This window comes from Monodon monoceros, unplaced genomic scaffold, assembly GCF_005190385.1.
Source record: "Monodon monoceros isolate NGI ecotype Baffin Bay Population unplaced genomic scaffold, NGI_Narwhal_1 Super_Scaffold_2, whole genome shotgun sequence".
Taxonomy (NCBI): Eukaryota; Metazoa; Chordata; class Mammalia; order Artiodactyla; family Monodontidae; genus Monodon; species Monodon monoceros.
The window spans coordinates 24,619,949-24,646,656 of record NW_021703776.1 but is presented as its reverse complement, the minus strand read 5'-3'; the positions used below and the strand labels follow the sequence as shown (position 1 = coordinate 24,646,656).

At 36.1% G+C, this 26,708-nt stretch overlaps 1 protein-coding gene across 1 annotated transcript in view; it reads left to right on the top strand.

The window, feature by feature from the left end:
* Positions 1–26,708, top strand: part of CACNA2D1 (calcium voltage-gated channel auxiliary subunit alpha2delta 1) — a 486,952-nt gene that overhangs the window by 303,357 nt on the left and 156,887 nt on the right. The window contains exons 5-6 of the mRNA XM_029233044.1: positions 6,824–6,865; positions 24,925–25,054. Coding sequence (XP_029088877.1) covers positions 6,824–6,865; positions 24,925–25,054 — 172 coding nt within the window. The remainder of the gene's footprint in view (positions 1–6,823; positions 6,866–24,924; positions 25,055–26,708) is intronic.

The following is a 26,708-nucleotide window of genomic DNA, read 5'->3' as shown; positions in this document are numbered from 1 at the left end:
GCAGTCTCCGCCGGCGAAGGGGCCTCCTAGTGTGTGGAAACCTGTCCTCCTTCACAGCTCCCTCCCACTGGTGCAGGTCCCGTCCCTATCCTTTTGTCTCTGTTTATTCTGTTTTCTTTTGCCTTACCCAGGTACCTGGGGAGTTTCTTGCCTTTTGGGAGGTCTGAGGTCTTCTGCCAGCGTTCAGTAGGTGTTCTGTAGGAGTTGTTCCACGTGTAGATGTAGTTCTGGTGTATCTGTGGGGAGGAAGGTGATCTCCGCGTCTTACTCTTACGCCATCTTCCCCCTAAATCTCAAGATTTAGGTTTTAAGCAGTACAGCGTTTGCAACCGTAACCGCTCCTGGAAAATGATATTCTGCTGAAAAAGGAATAGGGAGATGAGATGCTATTTTTGGATAGATTTAGGCGCCTGTTATTTTCTGTGGTCAGAGAAATAAGGTGGTTTGATTTGCCAGCCATCAGAATCATGTGATTGGAAGAAACAGTTTCCCAAAGATAGGAGGGTTTCTGAATTAAAAAAAAAATTACGAAACAAAGTTTACTACAGTTTTTAAAACATAGAACCACTGACTTACTCTATGTGAGGGGTGCATGTGTAATTTTCTCCAGCAAGATTCCACAGTTTGGGTGTTAGGATGGACAAACAAATTTTGCGTTAAATACACAGTCGGAGTTTTTCTAGGCAGGAGTGGATGAGGATGGATGTTTAAAGGAGATGTGGGGTTGGAAAGAGTGTGCTTAGAATCACAGAGGAGTTTGGAGCATAACAACATATTTAATGGACAGGTTGCATATAGAACCAACACTTAATTACCATTTTACTAGACTTTCTTATAAATTACCTCATTTAATTTATCAGAATAAAAATAGCAATAGCAGCTATAATACCATTTCTTCTCCACTGTGCTGTATGGAATCTTTGAAGAAAGGACTTTAAATGATTAAATAGACTCATAGCATAGTAACTGATCTAAGAAAATAAAATTGTATGCATTTTACTTTAATTTCTATGTAAATGCTAGATAAAGCTAATAAATAAATTCTGTGGATATTTCTTTTTCAGTATATAAAATAACAGGCCCTGTGCTCAACACTTTACGTCAATCATCTTCTTTATTATCTCTTGTCACGTAATATGAATGCATGTAGATTTATCACATGCCTTCAGCCCAGTAATCTGGTAACATTGATCTCTAGATGGACCTGTGCCCATCTTTATTTTCCCTTTTTATCTTCATAAGCAATATTTCATGCATTCCAAACCCCAAACAGATAGAATGGCATAAAAAATATCTTTTTTCAAGAACCACTGTCTTTACTGCTTCAGCTACTTTTAGCTATCTTTGGAAAGTTCACTTACATTCTTACCCCCTCTCCGACACACACATGGATGTATACACACACACCCTCCCCCAACACCTTGCTAAGTTGTTTTATTCACACAGTGCTATAATCAGTACTGCTGGTTAACCCATGTCATGTAGCGTGGTTGACTTGGGCACAATCAATAGTGGTGCTGTGTCTGGTTACCAGGACAAATTGTTACAAAGATATAATAATCAAAAAATTTGAATTTTAAATGATTTGAGCTAAACAGTGTGGATCTTGGTTGGTAGGAATCATTAACACAACTCATTTATGACAAAGAGTATCCTTAATATTCATCCTATTGACAGCATATTTGGAACTAAAGAAGGATAAAATGACAGTAAGAATGAGGTTTTTTTTTTAAGGTGATTTAACAGGCAATAGAGTTGCCCCAAATTTGTCAACGCTGTGGATCATATGCAGAGTCAAGTGTATAACAAAGAAAAGAGAATTAGTAAATTGGACAGGAAGTTAATGTCTATTTGAGTTTTGAATGTGTGATATATTTCAGATGTTACCTATAAAATCCTAATTTTCAGTTCCATTATTTAAATTTTATCCTTGGCAATATCTTACTCCCAGGTTGAAGCTTTGTACTTATGCTTCAGATTTTTAACATAAACTATTCATCAGAGGCCACGTTTTACAGGAAAGTGGCATGCAAGGGACTGTCACTCACAATATATATTTTAAAGATGGAATGGTCTATTTTGTCCAGATTTAATTTTTGACTCCCAGAAGACACTGGGAAACTAAAGTCATTCATCTCTCAACTTGCTAGGGGATGTTTTAAATTTCAGTAAACAGCAGCATTGTATTAGGGTGAACCATTTGGGTAAATTTGTTTCAAGGAGATAATAAATAAACTACTTGGTTAAAAATCAGAAATGAAACAGTTTGTTCTTGTCATCTAATGGTGCTTAAATTATGAAAAATTGCTCTCTAAAGGTTTGACTAATCTATGAATCTCGTTTGAGGCTGTTGCTAGCTTTAGCCTATCATACTGCACATAATGCACTGAAATCCACTGAAAACCTCTGTGTTTGGAGGTAAAATACCTTCTAAGATGATGTTGTTTAATAATTTACATGAAAATGTTTACCTAGAAGGATAGTAGGGAAAGAAGATTACTCAATTCCGATCTGTGCCTGCGATAATTAGTTTATATGCTATGGTTTTAAAGTCTTAAATGATAATGATATAACTATGTACACTCTGGAAAAGGGACGGAGGGAATTTTGAGTGATAGGGTAGGTAAATGATTCAGAAAGAAACACACACACACATTTTCAAACACACATCCTTGAATTGATCAATAGAGGAGGAACGTCTCAAATATCTGAAATTCTTAACTCTTGCCTATTTTGAAACCTGGGAAGGTTTTGGCTTATGTGGTCCTACCATCCAAGGATAGTAAGAGATCTTCTTCAGTTACAGCAGATTTGGGGCAACTGGCCCAGCTGCCTGCTCATCTTGTCATGTGTGAATCAGGAGGGCAAGAACTTGCCTCTTAGGTCAGTGTGTCCATAGTGTTCATCTCTGTTTCTCCAACGCTTAGCACAGAGTGAGGGCGCCAGAGTACTGTTGAATGAAGGGGGCGTGGCTCCCTCTGTTGGTGGTGAGACCCCCAGCCCCTCCCTGTACAAAGTCTAGGTGAGATGGGGGCAGGGGCAGGATAAAGGGAGAAGGAATTCAGCTGATACTCTTCCTCCTCCCCTCTAACTTCCCCCACTCAGATCATTTAACTGTTTTTCTACAATATCCTCTCCTAATTTTCTTTTCACACAGTTAATTTTAGCCAAAAGTCATCCCTGTAAAAACATCAGGACGTAGAAGTAGGGCTGATTCAGTGTGAGTTGTCTTTCATTCCTGAGAACTGACCTTTAACCCAATTCTCTTAGGATTGTTTCTGGATATATTTTGGTGATTCAGTGACTTACATGATTTGATTTCAGACTGATATAGTTTAATGTAGCTGCACACATCTGAATATATATATGTATATATTTTATAATAGAGCTAATATGTATTTCCACAAAGCAGAAGAAATGGCTCTAAATGAATGTGATAGGAAAGAGAATTATGACCACCAAATTATGATTTTTCTCAAGCCTACTTTCAAAATTATTTCTGAACCAAGTAATTCTGAAACTATATAAACAAAAGCCACTACGAACTGAGACAAAAAATGTTTTTATATAATTATACAAATTAAAGGCCCTATGAATGTTTGCCATTTATTTTAGCATCATGCTGCCATGTAGGTGGACTAGGTTGACATTAAATGCAGACTTACAGTTTCCCCAAATCCTGATGCCCTGTAGAGATTTATCTTTACGAAAATTGATCAGTCAAGCCTTTCTGCTAGATAGAGTAAGGGAATAATGAAATGTGCGTGCTATCAATGCACAGTCTGAGGATTGAGAAAGGAAAGTGTATTTATAAAAAATGAGGTTAAAAAAAAGCTTCTGAGGGCTTCCCTGGTGGCGCAGTGGTTGAGAGTCCGCCTGCTGATGCAGGGGACAAGGGTTCGTGCCCCGATCTGGGAAGATCCCACATGACGCGGAGCGGCTGGGCCCGTGAGCCATGGCCGCTGGGCCTGTGCGTCCAGAGCCTGTGCTCCGCAACGGGAGAGGCCACAACAGTGAGAGGCCCGCGTACCGCAAAAACAAAAAACAAAAAACAAAAAGCTTCTGAGTCAAAAGCAATGTCATTTATTGGAGGGAAGAAATTTTGTTTTAACACAGTGGATGTAATCAGTTGTACATTCCACTAAGGCCTGTGTTCTCTTATTGAAACATGACCACCTGTCTAAGCACACATGTTTGATTAAGTGCTTCCTAGGTATGTTGTTTTTCTATAAAAAAGACACGCTTTGTTTTCCTTTGCATTTATATTTTGACCATGTAAGAAATGGATGTTGTATAAGCAAAGAGCTTCTTAAAAGTAGAAATATAAAATACCTAGTCACAAGGAGTACCAATGTTTGGCCTGCAGTATTATTTTATGACTAATGTATTTTGTTTCCAGTTTGCTTAAAAAAGCCAGGTTTTGGAATTACACGTCTTCCAAAGTCCAGAAAATTTTGTGCAAATGCATAAAAGTTAAATAAACTTAGCAATACACATTTTCAGTGACAGTTTTAGAGGCAATGTAGACCTTCTAAAAGAAGAGGCAAGTAGTGTGGCTTTATGTAAAAAATAATACAGTAACAAAGAAAAGAAACATTTGGAAATTCTCAAATAAACTTAGGTTTTCTCCATTTTCATTTTAACTTCAATCACAGTTTATCTTAGTAGAGTCAAAATACGTAGTTTGAGTGAAAACTAGCATTTATCATACTTTACCCTCTTCTGACACTGTATGTGATACTCTTCATCTTAGGTTTAATAAGTAAATTCTTTTTGTTAATGTGACCATGTGTCACACATAAGAAGAAAATTTGACTAATCAGTTCAGTCCATTAGCTCTGGCACCAGGGGCCAATTGTAATCCTAGACAAATAAATTGTTTTATATAGTCATCTGAACATGTTATTTTACCTAAAAATAGGGGTAGATGTGTTTAACTTATTTTGTGTCTTTTTTGGCGCAGAAATATATACAAATAGGTATTGAATGAATGTTGAAAATGATGCTGCTGAACCGCTTGAAATTTAATGCAGTTTCACCTTGTTTTCCACACGTTTCAATTCTGTAAATGTAAGCAATCAGTTGGCAGACATAATATCTAAAATGAAGTAAACTCATTCAGTGTTTTAACTTTTGATGGAATCCACATTCTAGATTGAAAATTGTCTCCTGAGTATAAATTACAGGGTTCCACAAGGGATCAATAAACTGGTAATTGGATTTGGATCTCAGGGGAATTCAGAAGATTCTCTTTCTTCCTGTAGGTGATGAGTTCTGACATTGTATTTTAACTTTGTTACAGAACTGTCTTCCAGGAAGTAGAACTTTTATGTATGTGAAAATTCTCTAGCTACTTAGTTCTTTTTAAAAAAACAATTAAATGGTAATTTTAAAAGTTTTAATGATTCTAAATGAAATAAATTGAAACTCATGGATTTCATTCAGTATTACAAATCATATGTTCTTATATTTATCTATGTAGTTTTTGGTTTGGTTATTTGGTCTTCAGAGATACCTATATTTTACAGATCTTCATTATCATGGTATGTTTCTCAAATAAAAAAACGGGGGCAGAATCTGTGGCAAAAATTTGGAAATGAAACAAGATCTCTTTTCCTCTTGGAGATTTATAATGTGCATTCATACAATAAGGCTGTATGACTTCCTGCTGAAAAGACACAATTTTAACTTCATTGTTTATTGTAAAATCATGACCACAGAATACTTTTGCCTGTATAAGGTCTACTATAGCTTCAAGAACTAGTGATTTTCTTTGGAACATACTTTGAGAAGCACTAATTTAGTCTATTTTTCCCAAGCGATTTTTAAACATTTTTGTGAATTGTGTTTTCTTTTAACAAAGTTTTATATTGTCCATGTCTGTAAATGTTTAAGAGACACAGAAAAATACACTTTTACATGGTACCCAAGTTACTACTAAAGATGTACAGAAGATGGGTAATACGTATCTTCAAACAGTTCAGGAGGAGAAGAAAAAAGATATCAGTATATGCAGATTATTTTTATATTGCACAGAACTAGCCTTGTACACAGAATAGGAATTTAAAATTCATTGATAATTGTTTTATCCATTTTTTCCTGTCCATTTTTCTTTTGTAACACAATTTATATCCATACTTTATATTTATGGCATATTCAGCGACGTTGATGGCTAGCAGAAATGTCCACACACTTTCATTCTTGAAAAGCCAACACTCACTCGATACTTTGGTAGAATATGAGAACATTAGTATGTTGGATTATCTGATATTCTTTGCTATCTAAATTCACAGATACTCTTAATCCCTTATCTGAATCTCCTGAAGGAATTCCTGCCAGTATAGTGCAGATATACCTTTCTTCAAGAATAATTTCAACATTCGATGTATATTTTTTAAAAGTCATGGTTTCAACAAACTCTTAAGCAGCCACTTACAGTATTCACTTTTCTTGAATTATCCTATTTATCATTTCATTATTTAGGTGTGTGTGTTTGTATGTATGTGTGTGTGTATATGTATATAACTTATTTGCATTAGGAATTCAAAAATCTTTTTCTTCACAAATTGTTCTCAGACCTATGCTGAGAAGTTTTCCCGCAGTACAAGATGTGCTTTTCTAATATCACTGCTATAGTGTTTGAATATGTTCTTAGAAAATATTGGCTAATCTTTTCGATCTTTGTGGAATATATTGTAAAAGGAATACTATGAGAGTTTTATTATTTAAAATATGAATAAAATGTATTCAGTGTTTGATCCAGTATATTATTATGTTTTTAATCAAATCACTAAAGCATTCTTTTTTTTTTCTTTTTTTATAGAGCAATGAAGTTGTCTACTACAATGCAAAGGATGATCTCGATGTGAGTATTAAAAGTTTTACATTAAATTCCAGGGTAAATGTAGGTATACTAGGGTGATTGGCTTTACAAACAAGCTGACCTAGCAGGTTTAGTTGGATTCATGTACCAGTCCAGCCTTAAAACTGTAGTTGCCTAAGGGCATTAAAACATATTTAAATTCAAACTGTTTTTCTCTCATCTAAGACATGCTACAGTTGACTCGGTGATACATAAATTTCATTTTAGTTCTGCATATTCTTGACATCCTGCTAACTTTGTCAAGTTTGCTGGAGTTGGACTATTTCACATAAAATTTTTGAGAATTTATAAAGAAATGTAAGACAATACATTTTATACTTCACTAAAACTTTTTGTTGGGGAAGTTCATAGTCCTTTAGATATGTTAATACTGTTGCTCTTGTAAACCCTTAGATAGTGAATAAAAATGAATCATGTTTTATGATTAGTATATTGGTTTGGCTATTACAGAGAGTCTTAAAGTAAAAGTGCTAAGACAAGCCAAAAGATTATTCCTCTCTCATGTCACATTCTGTGTGCAAGGCCTAATATAACAACTCTCCATCGTCCAGGCCCTACAGTCCTTCTCTCATGTTTTTTGCTCTCCTCAGTGTAACTTTTCCATATTTTGGTCCAAAATGGATGCTCCAATATCCACAATGATTTGTGCATTCTATGCATCAGGAAGGAAGCAGATGGCACTGAAGGACACACACTTTGCCTTTAAGGGTATGTTCTGGAAATTGCAGACAGCATTTCTATCTGCACCCGTTGTCCACAACTTAGTGACTAGTCTTGCCTAGATGCAAGAAGATACGGAACATAATTTTCTTTCCCCTTGGATAATCATGTACCCAAATAAAATATAGGACTCCATTACTGAAGAGAGAATAGGGAGAATACTAGTTGGGAGTTAATTAGCAGTTTGTGCACTTAATTTTGCTCTTCTTGGAATATTAAAGTTAATGCCCAGACTCTCCCCGCTCGTCTGAGTGACTTCTATCAATTAAGTATAGTCAAATTCTTCAACTTGGAACTGAGGAAAAAATTCTCTTTTACAGGAAAATGATTATAAAATTATGTGCTGTGTTGAGTATTATTTAGTCCTTCTTAAAGCATGTGTTTTGATCATTACAATCAAATTGTTTTCTGCAATGGAAATATTCGCTATCTTAGAATGAAAGAAAGTTAAGAAATGTAAGTAAATGTTGAACTTTGATATTCACCTTAGGATTTTTAGTGGTTATAGCTGTTTTTGAAGATTGTTGCTTATCAGATGAAGTTGGACTTACATGGATGATGAGATTTATTCATCCTTACCAAAAGTTTTGCTGTATATAATTGGATTTAGTTGGTTGATATACTCCAACTTTATACATGTAGTGCTTGATGTTTTATTTATCAAATATCTGTATAATCATAATACCATCTTGTTTTGATTTGAATTGGCTTACCGTCACTGTTTGTTGTACTTTTCTATATTCCAATTTAGTTGTAAATTTTTATTGCTCAAATTCCACAAAGCCATATCCATTATGAAAAATTGGTGAACGGAGATTATATAATGTGAGTTTATAATCTCATACATTAATATCTAATATCTAGTGAACACAGGAACTAATTGGAATACTAAATATTGAAACAATATTATCAATTAATAAATATATCCTCATATGTTTGAATGGGGATATAAATATCTGAGATATAAATAAATTTTCTATTTTCTAGAATAGTTCTATATTTAGCCTATGAGTGGACTTTGAAAACAGGTGGCTGAAATCTTCCCAGCAAGTGTCAAGCTATAGAAATAGGAAGGCCAGATTTAACTACAGATGTGTTTTGGTGTGCTGACACAGAAACAAAGTGAGTTTGATTGCCTTTGGATGTGATGCATTCTCCAGGTTGCTGCAGTTCCACTGCTCCTGTTGCCTTACTCTGCCTACATCACACATCCACACATGTAAAGAAAAGAAAAGAAAAATGTCTTAAGACAGTATAGGGTAGAATCTTCATCACACCAACATTTAAGGAAGGTGAGGGCAGGGGTAAGGTGTGTAGGATATGAGTAGATGGAAATGAAGCAAAAGTAGCTTTCATAATAGAAGTAAATCATACGAAAAGTCCATAACTTTAGTTTATGTTGGATTCAGGATTAAATTTAGAATGTCCTGGTTCCTATTATTCTCCCATGTTAAATATGCTGGTCCATCACCAAGTTAAGATTTGCATATAAAGAATGACATAGTCAAGTGTAATCAATTGATTTTGTTCATTATAATGGTGATACATGGCCTCACTTAAAGGTAAAACGAGCATTTAAAGTGCTCTTTAATCTCATCAGTTGCCTCTCAATGAAGCTCAACAGCTATCTCTTTGGAGTGTCACTTTCTATGAGCTACGTCTGAATTAGCTAGTTTGTGGGGAGCTGTCAGGTTGTAAGCCTTACAAGGACTTTGATACCAGACAGTCCCTCAGGGGCATTTTATAATATCTGTGCCGCTCAGATCGATGCTGTTTATATTCACCTTCTGGGTATAAAAATAAATACCTAGTGACAGGCAGATTTAGCTAAAGCAGTGACTGAAATAAGGGGTAAAGTCAATGTCCCTTAGGATTGTGTAATGTGATTTAAAAATTATGACTCTAGTCATTTACACAAATTTTTGCTTTGGAATTAAAAAATGCACGTATAACTTGGCGAAATTATTTGGTGAGCCACAATTCATATGGAAGGTATAAGGTACATAGCCATGCTGGAAATTTAAGACAATGATTCCTGTCCCTGTGCTAGTTAATGTTAACTATTCTCTCCTCTAATTACCTGATTTTGATATCCTACAATTTTTCCAATCAGATGCTAAGTACTCTTTAAAAACTAATTCAAATACTACCTCCTCTTGAAGCCTGCCTTGCTTTTCCTAAGTAGCAAATGGTATTTCCTTCCTCTGGGTGCTCAGAATAACTTGCTACACGTTTCTGGTTTCAGTGGTGTAATATCTTATACTATGGTATTTTTATAGAGGGATAATCTTCTCTATTAAAATTTTAGTGTCTTGAGGTAAGGGTCTTACTCATTTTCTCTGTTTAATGATTTAGAATAATTGCTGAGATAATGCTTGTTAAATTGGGTAGGTGTTTGTGTGTTTCAGTCCCCCTATTGCTTACATAGCATTTATGAAGATTGTTCCCTTTTTTTTTTAATGTCAAAAGTTTTTTTTTTTTTACATCTTTATTGGAGTGTAATTGCTTTACAATGGTGTGTTAGTTTCTGCTTTATAACAAAGTGAATCAGTTATACATATACATATGTTCCCATATCTCTTCCCTCTTGTGTCTCCCTCCCTCCCACTCTCCCTATCCCACACCTCCAGGTGGTCACAAAGCACGGAACTGATCTCCCTGTTCTGTGCAGCTGCTTCCCACTAGCTATCTACCTTACGTTTGGTAGTGTATATATATATCCATGCCTCACTCTCTCGCTTTGTCACAGCTTACCCTTCCCCCTCCCTGTATCCTCAAGTCCATTCTCTAGTAGGTCTGTGTCTTTATTCCTGTCTTACCCCTAGGTTCTTCATGACATTTTTTTTCCTTAAATTCCATATATATGTGTTAGCATATGGTATTTGTCTTTCTCTTTCTGACTTAACTTCACTCTGTATGACAGACTGTAGGTCTATCCACCTCATTACAAATAGCTCAATTTCATTTCTTTTTATGGCTGAGTAATATTCCATTGTATATACGGCACTACTTTAAAAAGCGAAAAATCTCAAACTACAATGAGATTGTTCGCTTTTTAAAGTAGTGCTGTATTTGCAAAGTAAACAGGAAACCCTTTGCAAATATGGTGGAAACGAAAATGTTTGTTTTGTTTCAAGGTTGAGTGGAAACAATATTAAGAGAGGAGTGGCAAGACTGACTTTGACTGTGGACTGTATTTGAATTAATTTTTTAATATAGACATTCGTTTCTTTTTGTTCATACAACGGGGCAGGCTGCAGAAGATGGGAGTGGAGTGGACCTTTTTCCTTCTTCTTCTCTCATCTGTCCCTTCCTCTCATTAGCCCCTGGTTCAGTCATGAGAACTAAGTAAAGTCAGACAGACAATGTGCTTTCCCCTGTGTCTAAAACTGATTCAAGTTGGGAATAAGTAGCAGAGTTAGAATATTTGTTTGCCATACTACAAGCAATATAAGGATCAAGATTTGGGGTTCCAAGTCTGGAGAGATCTGATAATCTTAAGTTTTTATGAATCTCTGTGAAATATGAAATCAAGCTTATTTTATTAGTCCATCAAACTAAAGTTTTGTCTAATTATACATGTAATTAGAATAAGTAAGTTGTCAAATTCCATTTCCAAAGAGACCACAGCATTAACGTGGGTACAGTGTTTTAATGTAAGATTTTTTTTTTTTTTTTTGTGGTACGCGGGCCTCTCACCGCTGTGGCCTCTCCCGTTGCGGAGCACAGGCTCCGGACGCGCAGGCTCAGCGGCCGTTGCTTACGGACCCAGCCGCTCCGCGGCACGTGGGATCTTCCCGGACCGGGGCACGGACCCGCGTCCCCAGCATCGGCAGGTGGACTCTCAACCACTGCGCTACCAGGGAAGCCCTAGTTTTTAACTTTTTATCAGGAAAAATATTTTAAATATAAAGAAGAGAGAACAGTAAACAGAGTCTCCATAGTTGCTGTATGTATTGTTTGCTAAATATTTTAAGATAAATTAGAGATGTGACATTTCACTCCTAAATACTTCCATAGGAAACTTTTATCCCTAATTAATAACAAGACATACATGTATAAGTGCTGTGTACATTGTCATACGGAGGAAGAAGCAGAGCTTGATGATTAAGACATTATACTCTGGAGGCCCACTGCCTGCATCTGAGGCCCATCTCTGCCCATTTTCTAGCTTTGTGATATCGGCAGAGTCACCTAAAGTGTCTGCGCTTCACTCTTTTGGTCTGAAAAATAAAGGTAATGTGATACCTACCTCATACTGTTACAGTGAAAATTAAATTAGTTAACACATATAAAGAATTTAGAACATTCCCTGTCTTACAGTAGGCAATCCAGAAATGTTAGTGAGTATAATTTTAAAAATAATAATTATTAATATTACTACAATACATTTAATATTGATTTGAAGTGATTTGAGTTCCAAATGGAACACGTTTATGTGTGGCTGTGTTAACAATAATTGAAGGGTACTAGTTTGACCTCTTTCATTTTATTGTTATGAATATCCTTACATTTGTGTGAAAAACTTAAGAAAATGCGTAACAAAATAAAAATCAGAATCTTCAGAAAACGTTTAGAAATAAATGTGACCTCAGTGCAAAAATTTGCCTTGAAATCCTTGTAGGTTTTATATATCTGGGTTTGAAAAGATAATTAAATGTCAAGATAAAATGGAAAAAAAAGCTAATAATGCAACAGTTATTTATGAAATTCCACATTCATGTTCTCTTTAGTTTTGAAATTTATTTAGGTTCTTGTTTAGGTTTTTAGAGACATCTGTCCCAATAAATCCTTAACTTCCCTAAAGATGTAGTGAAGCAGATTCCCCAGAAGATTTCAGTTGTGCCAGCAAGCAGCACTATTTTCTTAATTCCCAAAGCAAGCAAAGAGAAAGCAGATCGTTACAAACTCTTATTAACCTAATTCCAAGACCTATGTTTCAGACTGAAATCCAAATGAAATAAATTCAGCCCAGAATTCCTGTGTCAATAACTTGAGTTGATTTATTTGCTACGTTTTATTATATTGATCATGCTAAAAATTTGACCTTTCTGGGACATTTGGCTAGTCTGCTGAATTCCCTTGCATATTTATGTTGCTATTTATTTTCTTACCAGTCTTATCTACATTAAAACTTATTCCAACATAATGTCCTATCTAAATGTCTTCTTAAAAGCCTAATCATTCATGATTTGATTTTATTTTGTAGAAATAAATCAGTCTGTTTCTAGAATGAACCAATAGGGATATGTATCAGACAGCGACGACTCTGCTCTAATTATTAAAGAAAGAAAGTCTAGGTTTCTTTGGCAGCCTTTTTTTTTTTGGCGGTACGCGGGCCTCTCACTGCCGTGGCCTCTCCCGTTGCGGAGCACAGGCTCCGGAGGCACAGGCTCAGGGGCCGTGGCTCACGGGCCCAGCCACTCCACGGCATGTGGGATCTTCCCGGACTGGGACACGAATCCGTGTCCCCTGCATCGGCGGGCAGACCCTCAACCACTGCACCACCAGGGAAGTCCTCTTTGGCAGCTTTTTAAAAAAAACTGTCTAATAGTATACAGCCTTTATTTCAGGCTCTGCTAATGACTATTGTTGAATCCTCAAATAGGAGATGGCATAGAGATAGAATATTAATTGCTTCTGTATAGTAAATGGTACAATCAGAGTTACCTTTTCGTGTGTGTGCATCTAAAATAAGTGGTGTAAATATTTTCAATGCTATATGTTTGGATTGGATTATAATAGTAATTAACATATGTATACTTATTCTATACTAGAAAGTAAATGCTTTGCAGGTAATGTTATTGTTTAAAGTTCACACTCATCCTTTGTGGCAATACTATTATTTTCATGATATCCAGAAAAGATAAGTAAAATTTAGTGAGCTTAAGTGACTTGTCCGCTGTCACACATGTGGGATTTGGTAGTGCAGGGAACTGAATGCAGTGCAGTCCGTGTGATCCACAGCAGGAGCCGTGTGTCCCTGTGCTGTGCTACACTGCCTATTCCGTGGGCCCCTATGGGGGACAGGAGAAGGCCATGTGATGGGACTGTTGTAAATCAAGGCTTAAGATTAAAGGTTTTGAAGATGGTTTTGGTTTAAAATTTTAATTTATTATACCTATCCATCATTCTGTCCGTATTTAATTTTGATGTATGTGGCTTGTACTTACCCAACCAGCTTCATCATTGACAGTTGTTAGTTGACAGTGACTTGCAGTAGGTAAAATAAAATCTCTGTGATTAAAAAGATTGTTAGACTTTAAATCATAAATCTTCAGTGAGCTGATCCATCATTCCTAGTGATACTTACCATGGAGACCTTAAAATTAATGCATGCACCCTTGTGTGAAATATATAGCCATATTAGGATTCATTGGGGGGAAAAAACTGTTAAAACTAATAAAAAGGAAGATAAGATTAGATTCCGTTTCTTCTAGGAATAGCGCCGTATGTTTTTTGGGCCTTCTTCCAAAACTTTTGAGTCTATTTTGATATTTTTGTAATGCTTTGTGCACTTGGGCATGTGCTGCTTTTGCAAGGATAGTTAAAACGTTGGTCCTCAGCTGCTTTGGGGTGGTGGCATGCATAATTCTCTTTTAGATTCCACATCCAGTTCTTCCTTTCCAGAGGCTAGTGTATGGTGTATTTATTTAGAACTCACTGAATATTCACTGTTTGGAAAGTTCGGTGGCATTATGTGGGCATTATAAACTCACCCTCTGTACAGCATTGGGTAAACAGAGATATGGGGACTGGATTGTTTTGAATGGTATCTTCAACCTTTTTTTGCTTGAACGTGCATGTCAGTTAAAAAAATGCACCTCTCAATATAACAATATTTACTTATAAATTCTCTCTATATACTACTGAACTAATATGCTGAGAAACCTCCCAAGAGACATCTAAAATTTTAAGATAAGTGAAATTTTATGAAGTATTGGTTTAAGTGGCATTTGACATTAAAAATCACCAGAAAAAAGTATAGTTCTTTTCTAGATGCTTAGTTATTAAATGCCTTTAATTATGATGCCTTCATAATGCCATAGGAAATATCTCAACAGCCCATATGAACACAGGACATTGTTACCGATATAGTAAGTCTAAATCTATATTTATGATAATCTTCTTGATAATATTAACTTTTTTGACCAACTTGCCGGTTGAACTAATTGAGTCACTTTTCTATCTGGTAATGAGACTGAAGAAGAGCTAGTGCTGGGAATAGAAGCATCATCTCTGTCATTCTCTTATTGTTCAGTGCAACTTCCATTACTAGAATTTCAACTTCAATCATTGTTAATTTCAGAAATCTTTTAAAGCTGGTAGCACGTATGGAGTAGGTTAAACCCAAGAAAATAATAAGTAAATTTACATATAAAGTTAAGAATAGTACATTGAAAGGGACTGTGTAAGGGAGAAGGTGGCTCATTATCAGTATGTGGGGTTTCCACTTTCTCCTTGTGGTACCTGGAAGATGACAGATGACTTGAGACCAACCCGCACACAGTAAGGCCAGGGGAGAGGGAATACTAATGTCACTCTTTTTGGTAAATATTAGTAAACTTTAATTTTTTTCTTATTTCATTTGCTAGAAATGGGTATAACTGTAAGTTCTAATGTTTTCTTCCACCCTTCCAGTGAATTTCTTTGGAGACCACTGACGCATGGTGTGTTCATTTTTATTTAAGTTCTTCTCAAAAAGATGGCCTTGACTGTCACTTGAGTGAAGTAATCGAAATAATTCAACTCGTGAAGTGGAAGTGAAAAGCCCAGCTAATGTTCTAACCCATGTTCACCTACACATTGTCTGTTTGATTGATATCTATAGCTCCGTGCTTTGAATGCATTGCCCTAAATTAAAATGTAAATTCTCAGGGTCAAGGGGTTTGGATACCAAAAGAGTCTTTTGGTCAGTGGTCTCCAAAGGAATTCACTGGTGGAAGAGAACATTAGAACTTACAGTTATACCCATTTCTAGCAAATGAAATAAGAAAAATATTAAAGTTTACTAATATTTACCAAAAGGAGTCTTTATACCAGCCTTTCATCATTTACATGTTCTTGCAGTTACTTGGCATTTAAAAAAAAAAAAAAAGCCTTGGAAACAATTTGCTTTTAGTTCATAGATTTCAGAATGAGAATTTTCAGAGCTAGAAGGAGGTTTACAGATCTTGTTACCCTCTGTTCCTTAAAAAAAAAAAAAAAAATCTGAGAAGCCATAGCAAGGACACACAGAGTTGAAATGAGATTGAGAAGCTGGGTTCCTGACTGAGGCGCTGTCTGTCCATTCACTGGACTGCTTCTGGTGTTTGTCCTTGCTTCATGCTGAATTAGAAAAAGCATGAGTCTGGGGACTAGGAAACAGTGATTCAAGTTTATTTATTCACTCAACAAATGTTATAAATAGGGCAAGCAGATACAGTTCTAAGCGATTTGCTAGGTGCTAGGGCCACAACCGAATGATGTCAATGAGGCCTCTTGCCCTCGTGGTGATTATATTTTAGTGTAGTGAGATAGCAAACATGGGGCAAATAAAAAATTTGATAGCGTTTTTACGCATCCATATATCCTTAAACATCATGTAGAATATCAAAGTGTTGATGCCAAATTTCTGATTTTAATAAAGAGAATTCTGATCATTTAATGAGCATTGTTGCATTACTGATTTTTAAAAGATACCTGAAAAAAAAAATGTAGTAAAATTATTGCTTCCAAAGTTAAGTTGGCACAATCTGTGCAAGACAGAATTGAAACAAAAGTCAACCGCACCAACGCAGTTACATAACCAGTCTTTATCCCTTCCTTTGACATTTTATACAAAATTATTATTTTATAGTCTTTATCTTGAAAGGGATGTCCTGCCATCTAGATACATAAATTTTATCAATGTTAAGATATATCCTAGGTTTATATCTTAGGATATGACTTAAATTTTGCATGTTAAGCAGTACAGTAAATGTTTGACAAACCTTAATGTGAAATTCTATAAAATCAGTAATGTCTGCATTGCTCTGAATGTAATAAATGAAGTGTAATGTTTTCAGTATTCTATGGGGGATAATTTAGATGGGAGAATCTCCAAGAGAGTATTTTTCAACTGCGATCTGAAAAGTGAACTGACACTATGAAAAAAGACCAGGGAACAACCTACCAGACAAAAGGAATAGCAGACCCAAGGACGTTAAACCAGGAGGAGCATAATGTGTGTGAGGACCAGAAAACAGTCCAATGTGGCAATGAGCAAGGGAAGGCAGAGCAGGAGATCTGGATGAGGAGTCAGGCTGGAAATAGATCATTCAGAGTCTTATGGGCCATAGAGAGATTTTCATTTCTTTGTAAGTATGGTGGGATCTTGGCGTCCTGGACTCCAGGCTTTTTTTTTTTTTTTTTCTGGTACACAGGCCTCTCCCTGTTGTGGCCTCTCCCGTTGCGGAGCACGGGCTCCGGACGTGGCCATGGCTCACGGGCCTAGCCGCTCCACAGCATGTGGGATCTTCCCGGACTGGGGAACGAACCCGTGTCCCCTGCATCGGCAGGCGGACTGTCAACCACTGCGCCACCAGGGAAGCCCCTCCAGGCTTTTTTTTACTGTATATTAGTTGTAAGGTGTTAGTCAATCTTTGCCTCAGGTATCAAGGGAAAATAATTGATCTTGACTATCTGAAATCACATAGTGCTTTTCATAGGCAAGACACCATTTCACAGTCCCTTAGCAGAGAAAATACCCTATCAGCCACTCCCCAAAATTTAGGTTACATATTTATGTATAAAAAAGATATGTATATATATGTTCAGAGTATTACATCCCTTTCTAATGCTGATAATTTGAAATTTTCATACTACTCTTAGAGTTTAAACCAGCCCTCAGTCCTTGTCATCACACTTACCTGTATTGTGATATTGTGATGGCTCTCATGCTCATTGAGGGCTAGATCCTGGGATAGGTGATTCACACGCATTCCTCCATCATGCAAACTAAAAATTCATCAGTTTTATTTTGAGAATGTCCTCAGATTCTGTATTCCACCTTATTAAATCGTTATTGTAATCCTTATCAGCAACCTCAATACATTTTATTTAAGGAATGCCTCTTTTTGCTTTTAAATTTTAATGAACAAGTTCTTGCAGTGATCAGTATCCGTTTTTGACTCATTTTAGTTGTTTTATGTGTTTCAAATTCATAGTTGTCTTTGATTCGCTTCGTCATATTAGAAAATGTATATTTTTTTGCTTTAATATCACCTATGTATTTTTTTAACTTGCTATCTTTCTCTGTGTATTGCACAGTTTCAGTTGCTTACTGTTCCCCTACCTCCAAAGTCTGCTTATTTCAGACTGTTTCTTCCTTCTCTTTTATATATCATAATTAATTGTAGAAGAATATGCAGAGACTTAACAGTAGATCTAATTTTAAGGAATAGAATTATTTCTTCAGGTTTCTTCTGACCACTAATGTTATGTTTATTTTTCATGTTAACTGTAAAACATTCTTAATATATTGAGTAAATTGCCTCTGAGGAATTAATGCTATAGTTTTTCCATAGGGTAAATCTAAGCAGCTAAAACATTTTAACTACTTGAAGAACTGGAGAAATTTTCTCAGTTCATAAAAAAAATCTCTTTATTTCCTCATCAAATATATTATGATTAGCTGAACTCATGTTTTTTCAAAGGACAATATGTTCATTAAATTATAATTTAAATTTTTTGTTTTCTTATTGTTATGATTCAGTAAAGCAAATGGACAAATATTGTATTTAAGCCCTTAGTGTCATGTAGTCAGTGTCATCCAACTCATATTTCCTTTTCAGTTCTATTCATCCACTCAGTGTGTCTCTGAGTCACAGCATCCTCAAGGAGAAAAATAGCAGCTTAAACCAATTAACTCAGGAGACTCAACAGTGCTCTTATTGCCACTGTAACTGGACTCATTATTTACTATTCAGCCTGGCCTCACACCCTGACCAGAACAACTATAATTGGCTGAAGGCTCAGCACCTTTTTCTCTATTTATTATTCATTAATTGGGTATGGACAGCTGCAGCTGCTTTGATGAATCTCCACTTCTAATTGATGCATGTGATTTACTAAAAAGGAGGCTTTCCTATGTGTGGGTAAGAACTGGTAACCAGCTTACATTCCAGTGGTGAACTAGTGGCTACGGAAGCAACCTTATTTTTTAATCCATAGAGTAGATACCAACATGTCAGTATAGCAGCCTTTTCCGCCTTGCTGGCTGTATGAAAGTCTATTGTAAATATAATACATCCATGATAGTTATTTACATTGGATGATAATATCATGCCTAAAAGCATATTGTGTATCCAAAATTTTGTTTGATATTGGGAATACAATTGAGACTAAAAATTTCAAGAATCAATAATGTGTGTGTTGTGAAAGTTGTAAAGCCCTCTTGTAAACAACATCTGTGAAATAGTTGTAAAAAAGAAAAGGATGTATTTGGAGGTGGAAGTTTTAAAATATACTCATATACACTGTGGAGAATTGTATCCAAGTCTGTAGTCTCTGGTTATTGAAGAGTTTGGTTCATTACACAAGAACACGTTCATTTACCCCCTTCACTAGTGGGATAGAAATACCAATTGTGATGCCCCTGTAGAGGGTCTCAGCTCTTATTTAGTATCAGCTAATTTTCTCACAGTTTCGTGAGATACACAAAAATTAGAGAGCAGGGGGAGGTAAACCTAACCATAATGTGATTGTGAGCAAAGTTTCTCAGTGAGCATGTTCAGCCTGAATTGTGCACAGTAATTAAGCTAATTTTTATTGTAATTTAAGTGAAATATATGAACTTTTAATTTCTAAGCATTTTACTGTTGGTAGAAATAGTTTTAGCATGAAAAAGATTAAAAATATTAAAAACAAATGTTTTATTATAAAAATCAATTCTAAGAGTGTTTCATTTGAGATAAATATATTAAATATGCAAAAGTCTTTTGTGTCTGTCATAGACATCATTGTGACTTTCCAAATGAAATTTGCGAATAGGTACTGCTTGCAAAATCGAATGACCCATCCAGGATTAGCTGGTACCTCTGTCTCTGAGTGATCTAATCTATTATTTAATAAATGAAATTATGTTGAGATGAATAGTCAGAGGAACATGCTTCTCATGTTTCACTTATGTGTTTTACCAGGTACATTTGAATACATTTTGGAATTTACCTCCTCAGCGTCTCTGTACACATTTATGTAGGGTAGTCGGGAGACTTGAGAAGAGATGTTTTGGGGAAAAAAATTGGCAAGAGACATGCTGACTTAATTTTTCTTGTGGTCTGGCAAACAATGAGATCTTAATTCCAGGGGGACAATTTATTTGAAATTTTTAACTAACACACTAAACAATATGTGTTAAGTAGCTTTTCTCCACTTACCTTTTCTCAGTCAGTTCCTTTGTGTCTAGTATTTGCTCTATGTTAATTATACTATATAATGCCATAATATATCAAGAAAAGTAAAGATGGATTATGATGATATCAGGAACAATAATTTCAGAAGTTTAAGGAAATGAGTTACATTTAGAAATTTTAATCTTTTCATGAAATGACTTCAATTTATGGAGAGTGTAATAAAGGGCGGGGGGGGGGACCATGGGCAACAACCATATTATTTTTTCTTAATATATTTAGCATCTGTACATTAAAACTAGACTTGATACATGATTATACAAGTTGAGAAGTACATTATTTTAAATTATTCCTAAAAGCCCTTTATATGGCTATTTATTTATTTATTGGCTGCACCATGCAGCTTTCAGGATCTTATTTCCCTGACCAGGGGTTGAACCGGCCTCAGTAGTGGAAGCACTGAGTCCTAACCACTGGACCACCTGGGAATTCCCTCTATGGCAATTGAAAAGTGAAAGAATCTCTATTAAAATACATTTAAAACATAATTTTTAAGTGTGAGAGGGCTCAGAGGAAATAGAAGCAACTTCCACCTTAGTAAGATAATCGTATAGTGCTTAATAGCTCTCTAGAAAGGACTTAAAACAAAAATTAGTATTTTAAATTGCGAATATACTACATGTTTATTGTATTACATTGGAAACAACAAGAAAGCACAAAGATGAATACCGTCAAAGCTATAAAAACCAGTGATAGTGCTACTAGTGTTTGCTATGTACTCATCCCTACATTTCTCTCATTTCCTCTCTTTCCTCTAAAAATATACGCTGATTTTCTCTTCTTTCTTTGTGCTTAACACCTACATTTAAGCTTAAAACCATTTAAAAACAAATACAGCATATATGTACATTCCCAATGTAATTACTCTCTTATATTCCTTAATAACAATATAAAATTGTATTTGTCATACTTATTGTGACTATTTTGCTATTGTTGCACATTTGTTTCAAGATTTAGGTATTAAATGACATTTCTATAAATGTTATCATTAAATCCTCCACTCTACCAATAAATTATTTCTTGAGTGAGTGAATGAATGAAATAATTGCACTTATGCACATATTCCTAACCTTAATTCATAGGTATAGTTCACTCTCTCTTATTTATCATCAAATCTTTCTACTTTTCATATATCTAAATTTCGCTAGAGATAGATATAAATAGGATTTCTGGAAAAGATATGCTTACAGAAACTAATGTAATATTTTCTAAAATTATAGAAATAGGACTATAATTTTTTCATAACTGAAAATAACATAGATTCTTTAGTTTGAGTCTTCTTAATTTAAGTAGGAGAGGATATTAGAACCAACTGAGAGATTCTTTCCAAAGATGTCCTCCCCGTTGTGATTCACTGCTTTATTGGTGGGGGAGAGGGCTCCCCAGGTGATTCTGATATGCCCCAGGGAATAAGGACCACACCTGCAGCCCAGCGTTATTTATAAGTCAGAAAGCTGAAGCCCAAGGAACAGTGACTGGCCCTAGTCTGAGGTGTTATTAATACGACTGAGTAGAAGCAAATCTCCTGATGTCTTTACTTTCCACGATGCCTTTCCACAGTTTTTTGTAAGTATGTTCTTTGTAATAGGTTTTGTATGGAAAAAAAAAAAAATTCCAGGGTCACATAAGCTTGAGAACACTGGGTTAAACATGGTTTTCTTTAGTGACACTTATTTCAGAGCTTTTGATGTTCCAATGTGCTTTGTTATTCTCTTGACAGAAGAGTAGAAGAATATTTCCCCAAGTTATTTCAGGTTGGAGTTAACCCTTAGAGTATCTTGAGAAACTACTGTCTTTTGAAATATCCTTTGACAGATATTACTGGCCATATTACCATGTGCACACATCTATTATTCAGTAATAATAAAACAGTGTTTCTACCCTTTGGAGGGTAGAAAAATTTAGACATCCATTAATATGCTTATTATTAATCCTAACTTTTTCATGAGTAGTTCTAAACAAAAATGTGTGTGCAATTTAAACTATTGATGTTAAAGCAGTGGACTTGCAGTTTTAGTGTGTATTACAATCACCTGGAGGGTTTGTTGAACTACTACTTGCTGGATCCCTCCCCTGACGTTTCTAATTGACTAGGTTTGGGGTGGGGCCTGAGAGCCTGAACTCTAAAAAGTTTCAGTGGTTGCTGATGCTGCTTCTTCAAGGACCACACTTTGAGAAACCTCTGCTTTAAAATAAATATTGAGGCTTTTCACTAATTCAGGATGTTTGCAGTTGAGAAGAAAATTGACATCATTTATTAGGTGAGACCCTCTTTACATTCTTGTTATTAATGAAAGTAGTTTGTTTTAATGATCCCTTCTCTTATTCAAGTCAATCGTGCCCAGGAACAGAGAGCCATAGAATAGAGTATGAATTTTAAAATATGTTAAAATTCACGGTTGAATCCAAGACCAAACCCCAGTTACTACTTTTATTCTTTCCTTTATTAGCAGTTGGAATGCTGGTAGATGTGTTAGGTTACGTGTTCTTTGGCGCTATGGTGTCTCTTTTTCTTAACATCTTTCTCCTTTCTTTTCTTATCCTTCATGCTGTACACACCTAACCTCTGTTTTAGAAAAGAGTATGAATTAGTGATTCCTGCGTGTAGGTATTTTGCCAAATTTTAGACTTTCAACACTACTCTTTCATTATTTTGTATATTTAGTTAATGGGGGAGCAATTATATCTTTGTGGCTTTCACATGGATAAAAAACAGTGATCTGTCTTCAACTTTTTTTTTTTGCGGTACGCGGGCCTCTCACCGCTGTGGCCTCTCCCGTTGCGGAGCACAGGCTCCGGACGCGCAGGCTCAGCGTCCATGGCTCACGGGCCCAGCCGCTCCGCGGCATGCGGGATCTTCCTGGACCGGGGCACAAACCCGCGTCCCCTGCATCGGCAGGCAGACTCTCAACCACTGCGCACCAGGGAAGCCCCTTTTTTTTTTTTTTTTAATTTTTATATTCAGCACATTAAATTGACTCATAAAAACATTCTAAAAATGTAGTTTTTCCTTTTCAACAAAGTATAATAAAACATAAAAACCCCCAAAACAGAATACCTAAACAACAGTTTCCAAATATAATCCTTCCCCTTATTATAGAGAGTATTTTCATATTTTCTTTCAACATTGTTTCATTTGAAAAATAATTCGGTCATGACCAATTAAATTGATTTCATTACATAATGAGTTGGACTTGCAGCTTTAGAAGTCATTGATAAAAAAAAAAAGTCCTGGGCTTCCCTAGTGGCGAAGTGGTTGAGAGTCCGCCTGCCGATGCAGGGGACACGGGTTTGCACCCCGGTCCGGGAAGATCCCACGTGCCGCGGAGCGGCTGGGCCCGTGAGCCATGGGCGCTGAGCCTGCGCGTCCGGAGCCTGTGCTCCGCAACGGGAGAGGCCACAACAGTGAGAAGCCCGTGCCGTTTTGCTAATATTTGTGTCTAAATAATCTTTCCAGTGTTGCAACTTCCTTAGGGAAACACACGCACGCGCGTGTGTGTTTTAAAATATCTTGGGATACTGTTGGATTATCTGGTTATAGAAATTTTCAGAGCCATCTAAAAAGTTGGACACTATCACTTCTTTGTAGACTTCGTGTTGCCACATTCTGCCAGCCTTCTTATGAAATTTTCTGATTGTCCATTTAAGTCTTTTCTCTTGCTTATCAGTTGCATTACTGCAGTGTGCTGCGAAAATAGTCAAATGTTGTGATTCTTTTTTCAGTTTTGTTTTGAGGAAATTACCTGGGGAATATGGAATACATTAGTCCCTAAAATGGAGTTGATAATACAGGTCTGAATTTAATAAAAAAATGTTTACTTAGGAAGAAGTTAACTATATTTGAACTGGGGGAATAAAAAGTTTAACATAAGTAGCCAAAAACAATTGTTAGAGAGATGCATTTTGGATAAATGAGTGAGGTTCTTAGTTTCTTGCCAGACGAGAAACTGGATAATCTTGCCAGGGTAATTCAGTATCACAAGCATAGTTCAAATAGTTCAAAATTAATCTTTAACCTGAAACTCTTGTGGGATTTTCTTGAATCGTTATTGATTGGATCTTTTCTCCTACCTTGGGAGACAAATTGGTTGAAGTTAGGATTCGATTGTACTAAGAGTTACAATAGATCTCTTCTTTCCTAGTATTTGTACTTACTTTTTTAAAACAAAAATTGATACACCTGGAAAACATGCAGAAATCAAGGGAATATGACATAAAATAATCCTTCATTGCTATTATTTTTACACAAAGGTCATGTGTACCTTTGGTTATCAAACTAAAAATTACAGAAATTTGGTAACATAAGTGGTGAAATTTATTTCAAGGGGAAACTTTTAAGTTGGTTGTATTTAAAGGTACTTAGACTATTCTTTAAATGTACATTCTAATAAGTACTGGATGTGGGAAAGCTCTGGTCCTCTCAGGATGATTCCGAGTGATTCCAACGTTGAGGAAATTAGGAGAGAAGTTAGGTTATAATGTGAAAGCTAATACCTGAATGGAAATTTGTGTGTCTGATGTCATCATGGGACTATATTTTAAAATATTCTTGTAGATCTGTTTTTGTTTTTTTTTTTTTTTTTTTTTGTGGTACGTGGGCCTCTCACTGTTGTGGCCTCTCCCTTTGCGGAGCACAGGGTCCAGACGCGCAGGCCCAGTGGCCATGGCTCATCGGCCCAGCCGCTCCGCGGCATGTGGGATCTTCCCGGACCGGGGCACGAACCTGTGTCCCCTGCATCGGCAGGCGGACCCTCAACCACTGCGCCACCAGGGAAGCCCTAGATCTGTTTTTTAAAGACTATGCATTTGGCAAATGAAGAAGTGAATGTGAGAATACCTGTGTTAGCATAAGTTGTAATATTCTGTTTATTGTCTATTTTTTCTTTATAGCCGGAAAAGAACGATAGTGAGCCAGGCAGCCAGAGGATAAAACCTGTTTTTATCGATGATGCTAATTTTGGGCGACAAATATCCTATCAGCATGCAGCAGTCCATATTCCCACTGACATCTATGAGGGCTGTAAGTAAAAGAATGTGAACAACTCTTGGAATACCATGTTCTCATCTATCTTAAATATCTAATATTTGAAAAAAAAGGAGCAACTGTGATAGTGTTTTGTTCACATGTCATTTAAGAGTCTGTGGTAAACTTTGATTTATGCAAAAGAAGAAACTTGATTTTCATGAGCAATATATTGTTCATAGGCTGTCACTCTGTGAATTCACTCTGTGAATAGGCTGTCACTCTGTGAATACAGGAGAGCCTGTATCCATGGAGGTGTCCTTCTACTCTGTTGTTTAACAAATAATTCTGCCTTTCCAATTGATACCAATAACTTAAAAAGTAATAGATGTATTTTTTTAAAAATCAAAACTATGTAGCAGTAGTACAGACCCACAAACTGCTAAAGGAAGCGAGGTGTACATTGTAGACTCTCTAGTTCTTATCACATCTTACTGTGTTTTACTGTCTCTGTCTCTCTCTGTGTATCTCTGCCTTACTCTAGGATATAAGAAAAAGATACCACTGTCTTAGTATATTGTGGACTCGATAAAAAGTGTTGGTTAAAGGAATGAATGATAGACCTAAAGAAATAGAAAAACATCAACTGGAAGACTTGATTGAGAAGGCTTCACTGTGAGGAAGGGAGGGGAATAAGTTATTTAGGAAGATACAGGGGAGGAAGCTTGTGCCAATGGTATTTCTTAGAGACACCCTATATACTAATAAGGGCAGAGCCTGACAATTCTAAGTAGGAATTCTTTTAAGTGCAGCCTAATCATCTATGAGGACCAGCTGTGACCCAGAAAGCAGGGTCTTTGCCCATTCACAGCTCTGGTTTTAGATGTTATCTATTTTCTAACTCGTTCCCACTTTTCCCCCTTGTACCCTGCCTTTCACATAAGTAAATGGTAAGGAGAAAGAACCACTTGAGAATTTAAAAAGTATATTTCCTTTTTTTTTTTTTTTTTGCGGTACGCGGGCCTCTCACTGTTGTAGCCTCTCCCGTTGCGGAGCGCAGGCTCAGCGGCCATGGCTCACGGGCCCAGCTGCTTCGCGGCATGTGGGATCTTCCTGGACCGGGGCACCAACCCGTGTACCCTGCATCGGCAGGCGGACTCTCAACCGCTCCGCCGCCAGGGAAGCCCTAAAAAGTATATTTCTAATAGTTCCCTTAATTAAAAAGGCTGTAAAGTGTACTGGGTATCCAGAGTGTATCCAGAACTGCCTGGATTCTGGATGCAGACAGCCTGGGTTAAATTAAATTTCAAATCTAAATTTTAGCAGTATTTCCTTTGGCAAATTTATTAACTTTATGGGCTAGCATTGCTCACCCGTAAAATGGGGATAAGTTTACTAACCGAAAAGTTCATTTGAGGGTAAAGTAAGTTAGTATGTTTGAGTTTGCATAAGAGTGCCAGGCTCATAGTAAGCATTATGTAACTGTTTGCTGTTATTATTAATAGCAGTTAAAGTTTATTTACACAAAAAGGATTAAATACAAGGACTAATATAAAAAATTAGCCTTAATTTTTTGGATTCATTCCAAGATTGTTGTTTAAAAGGGCATTTTTAAGTACGTGTCTTATTTTTTCCATAATATAAATTTCATCTTCTGTCAAATTGTTTTATTCATTTTTTTGTTTCACCTTTTTAATATATATATATATAT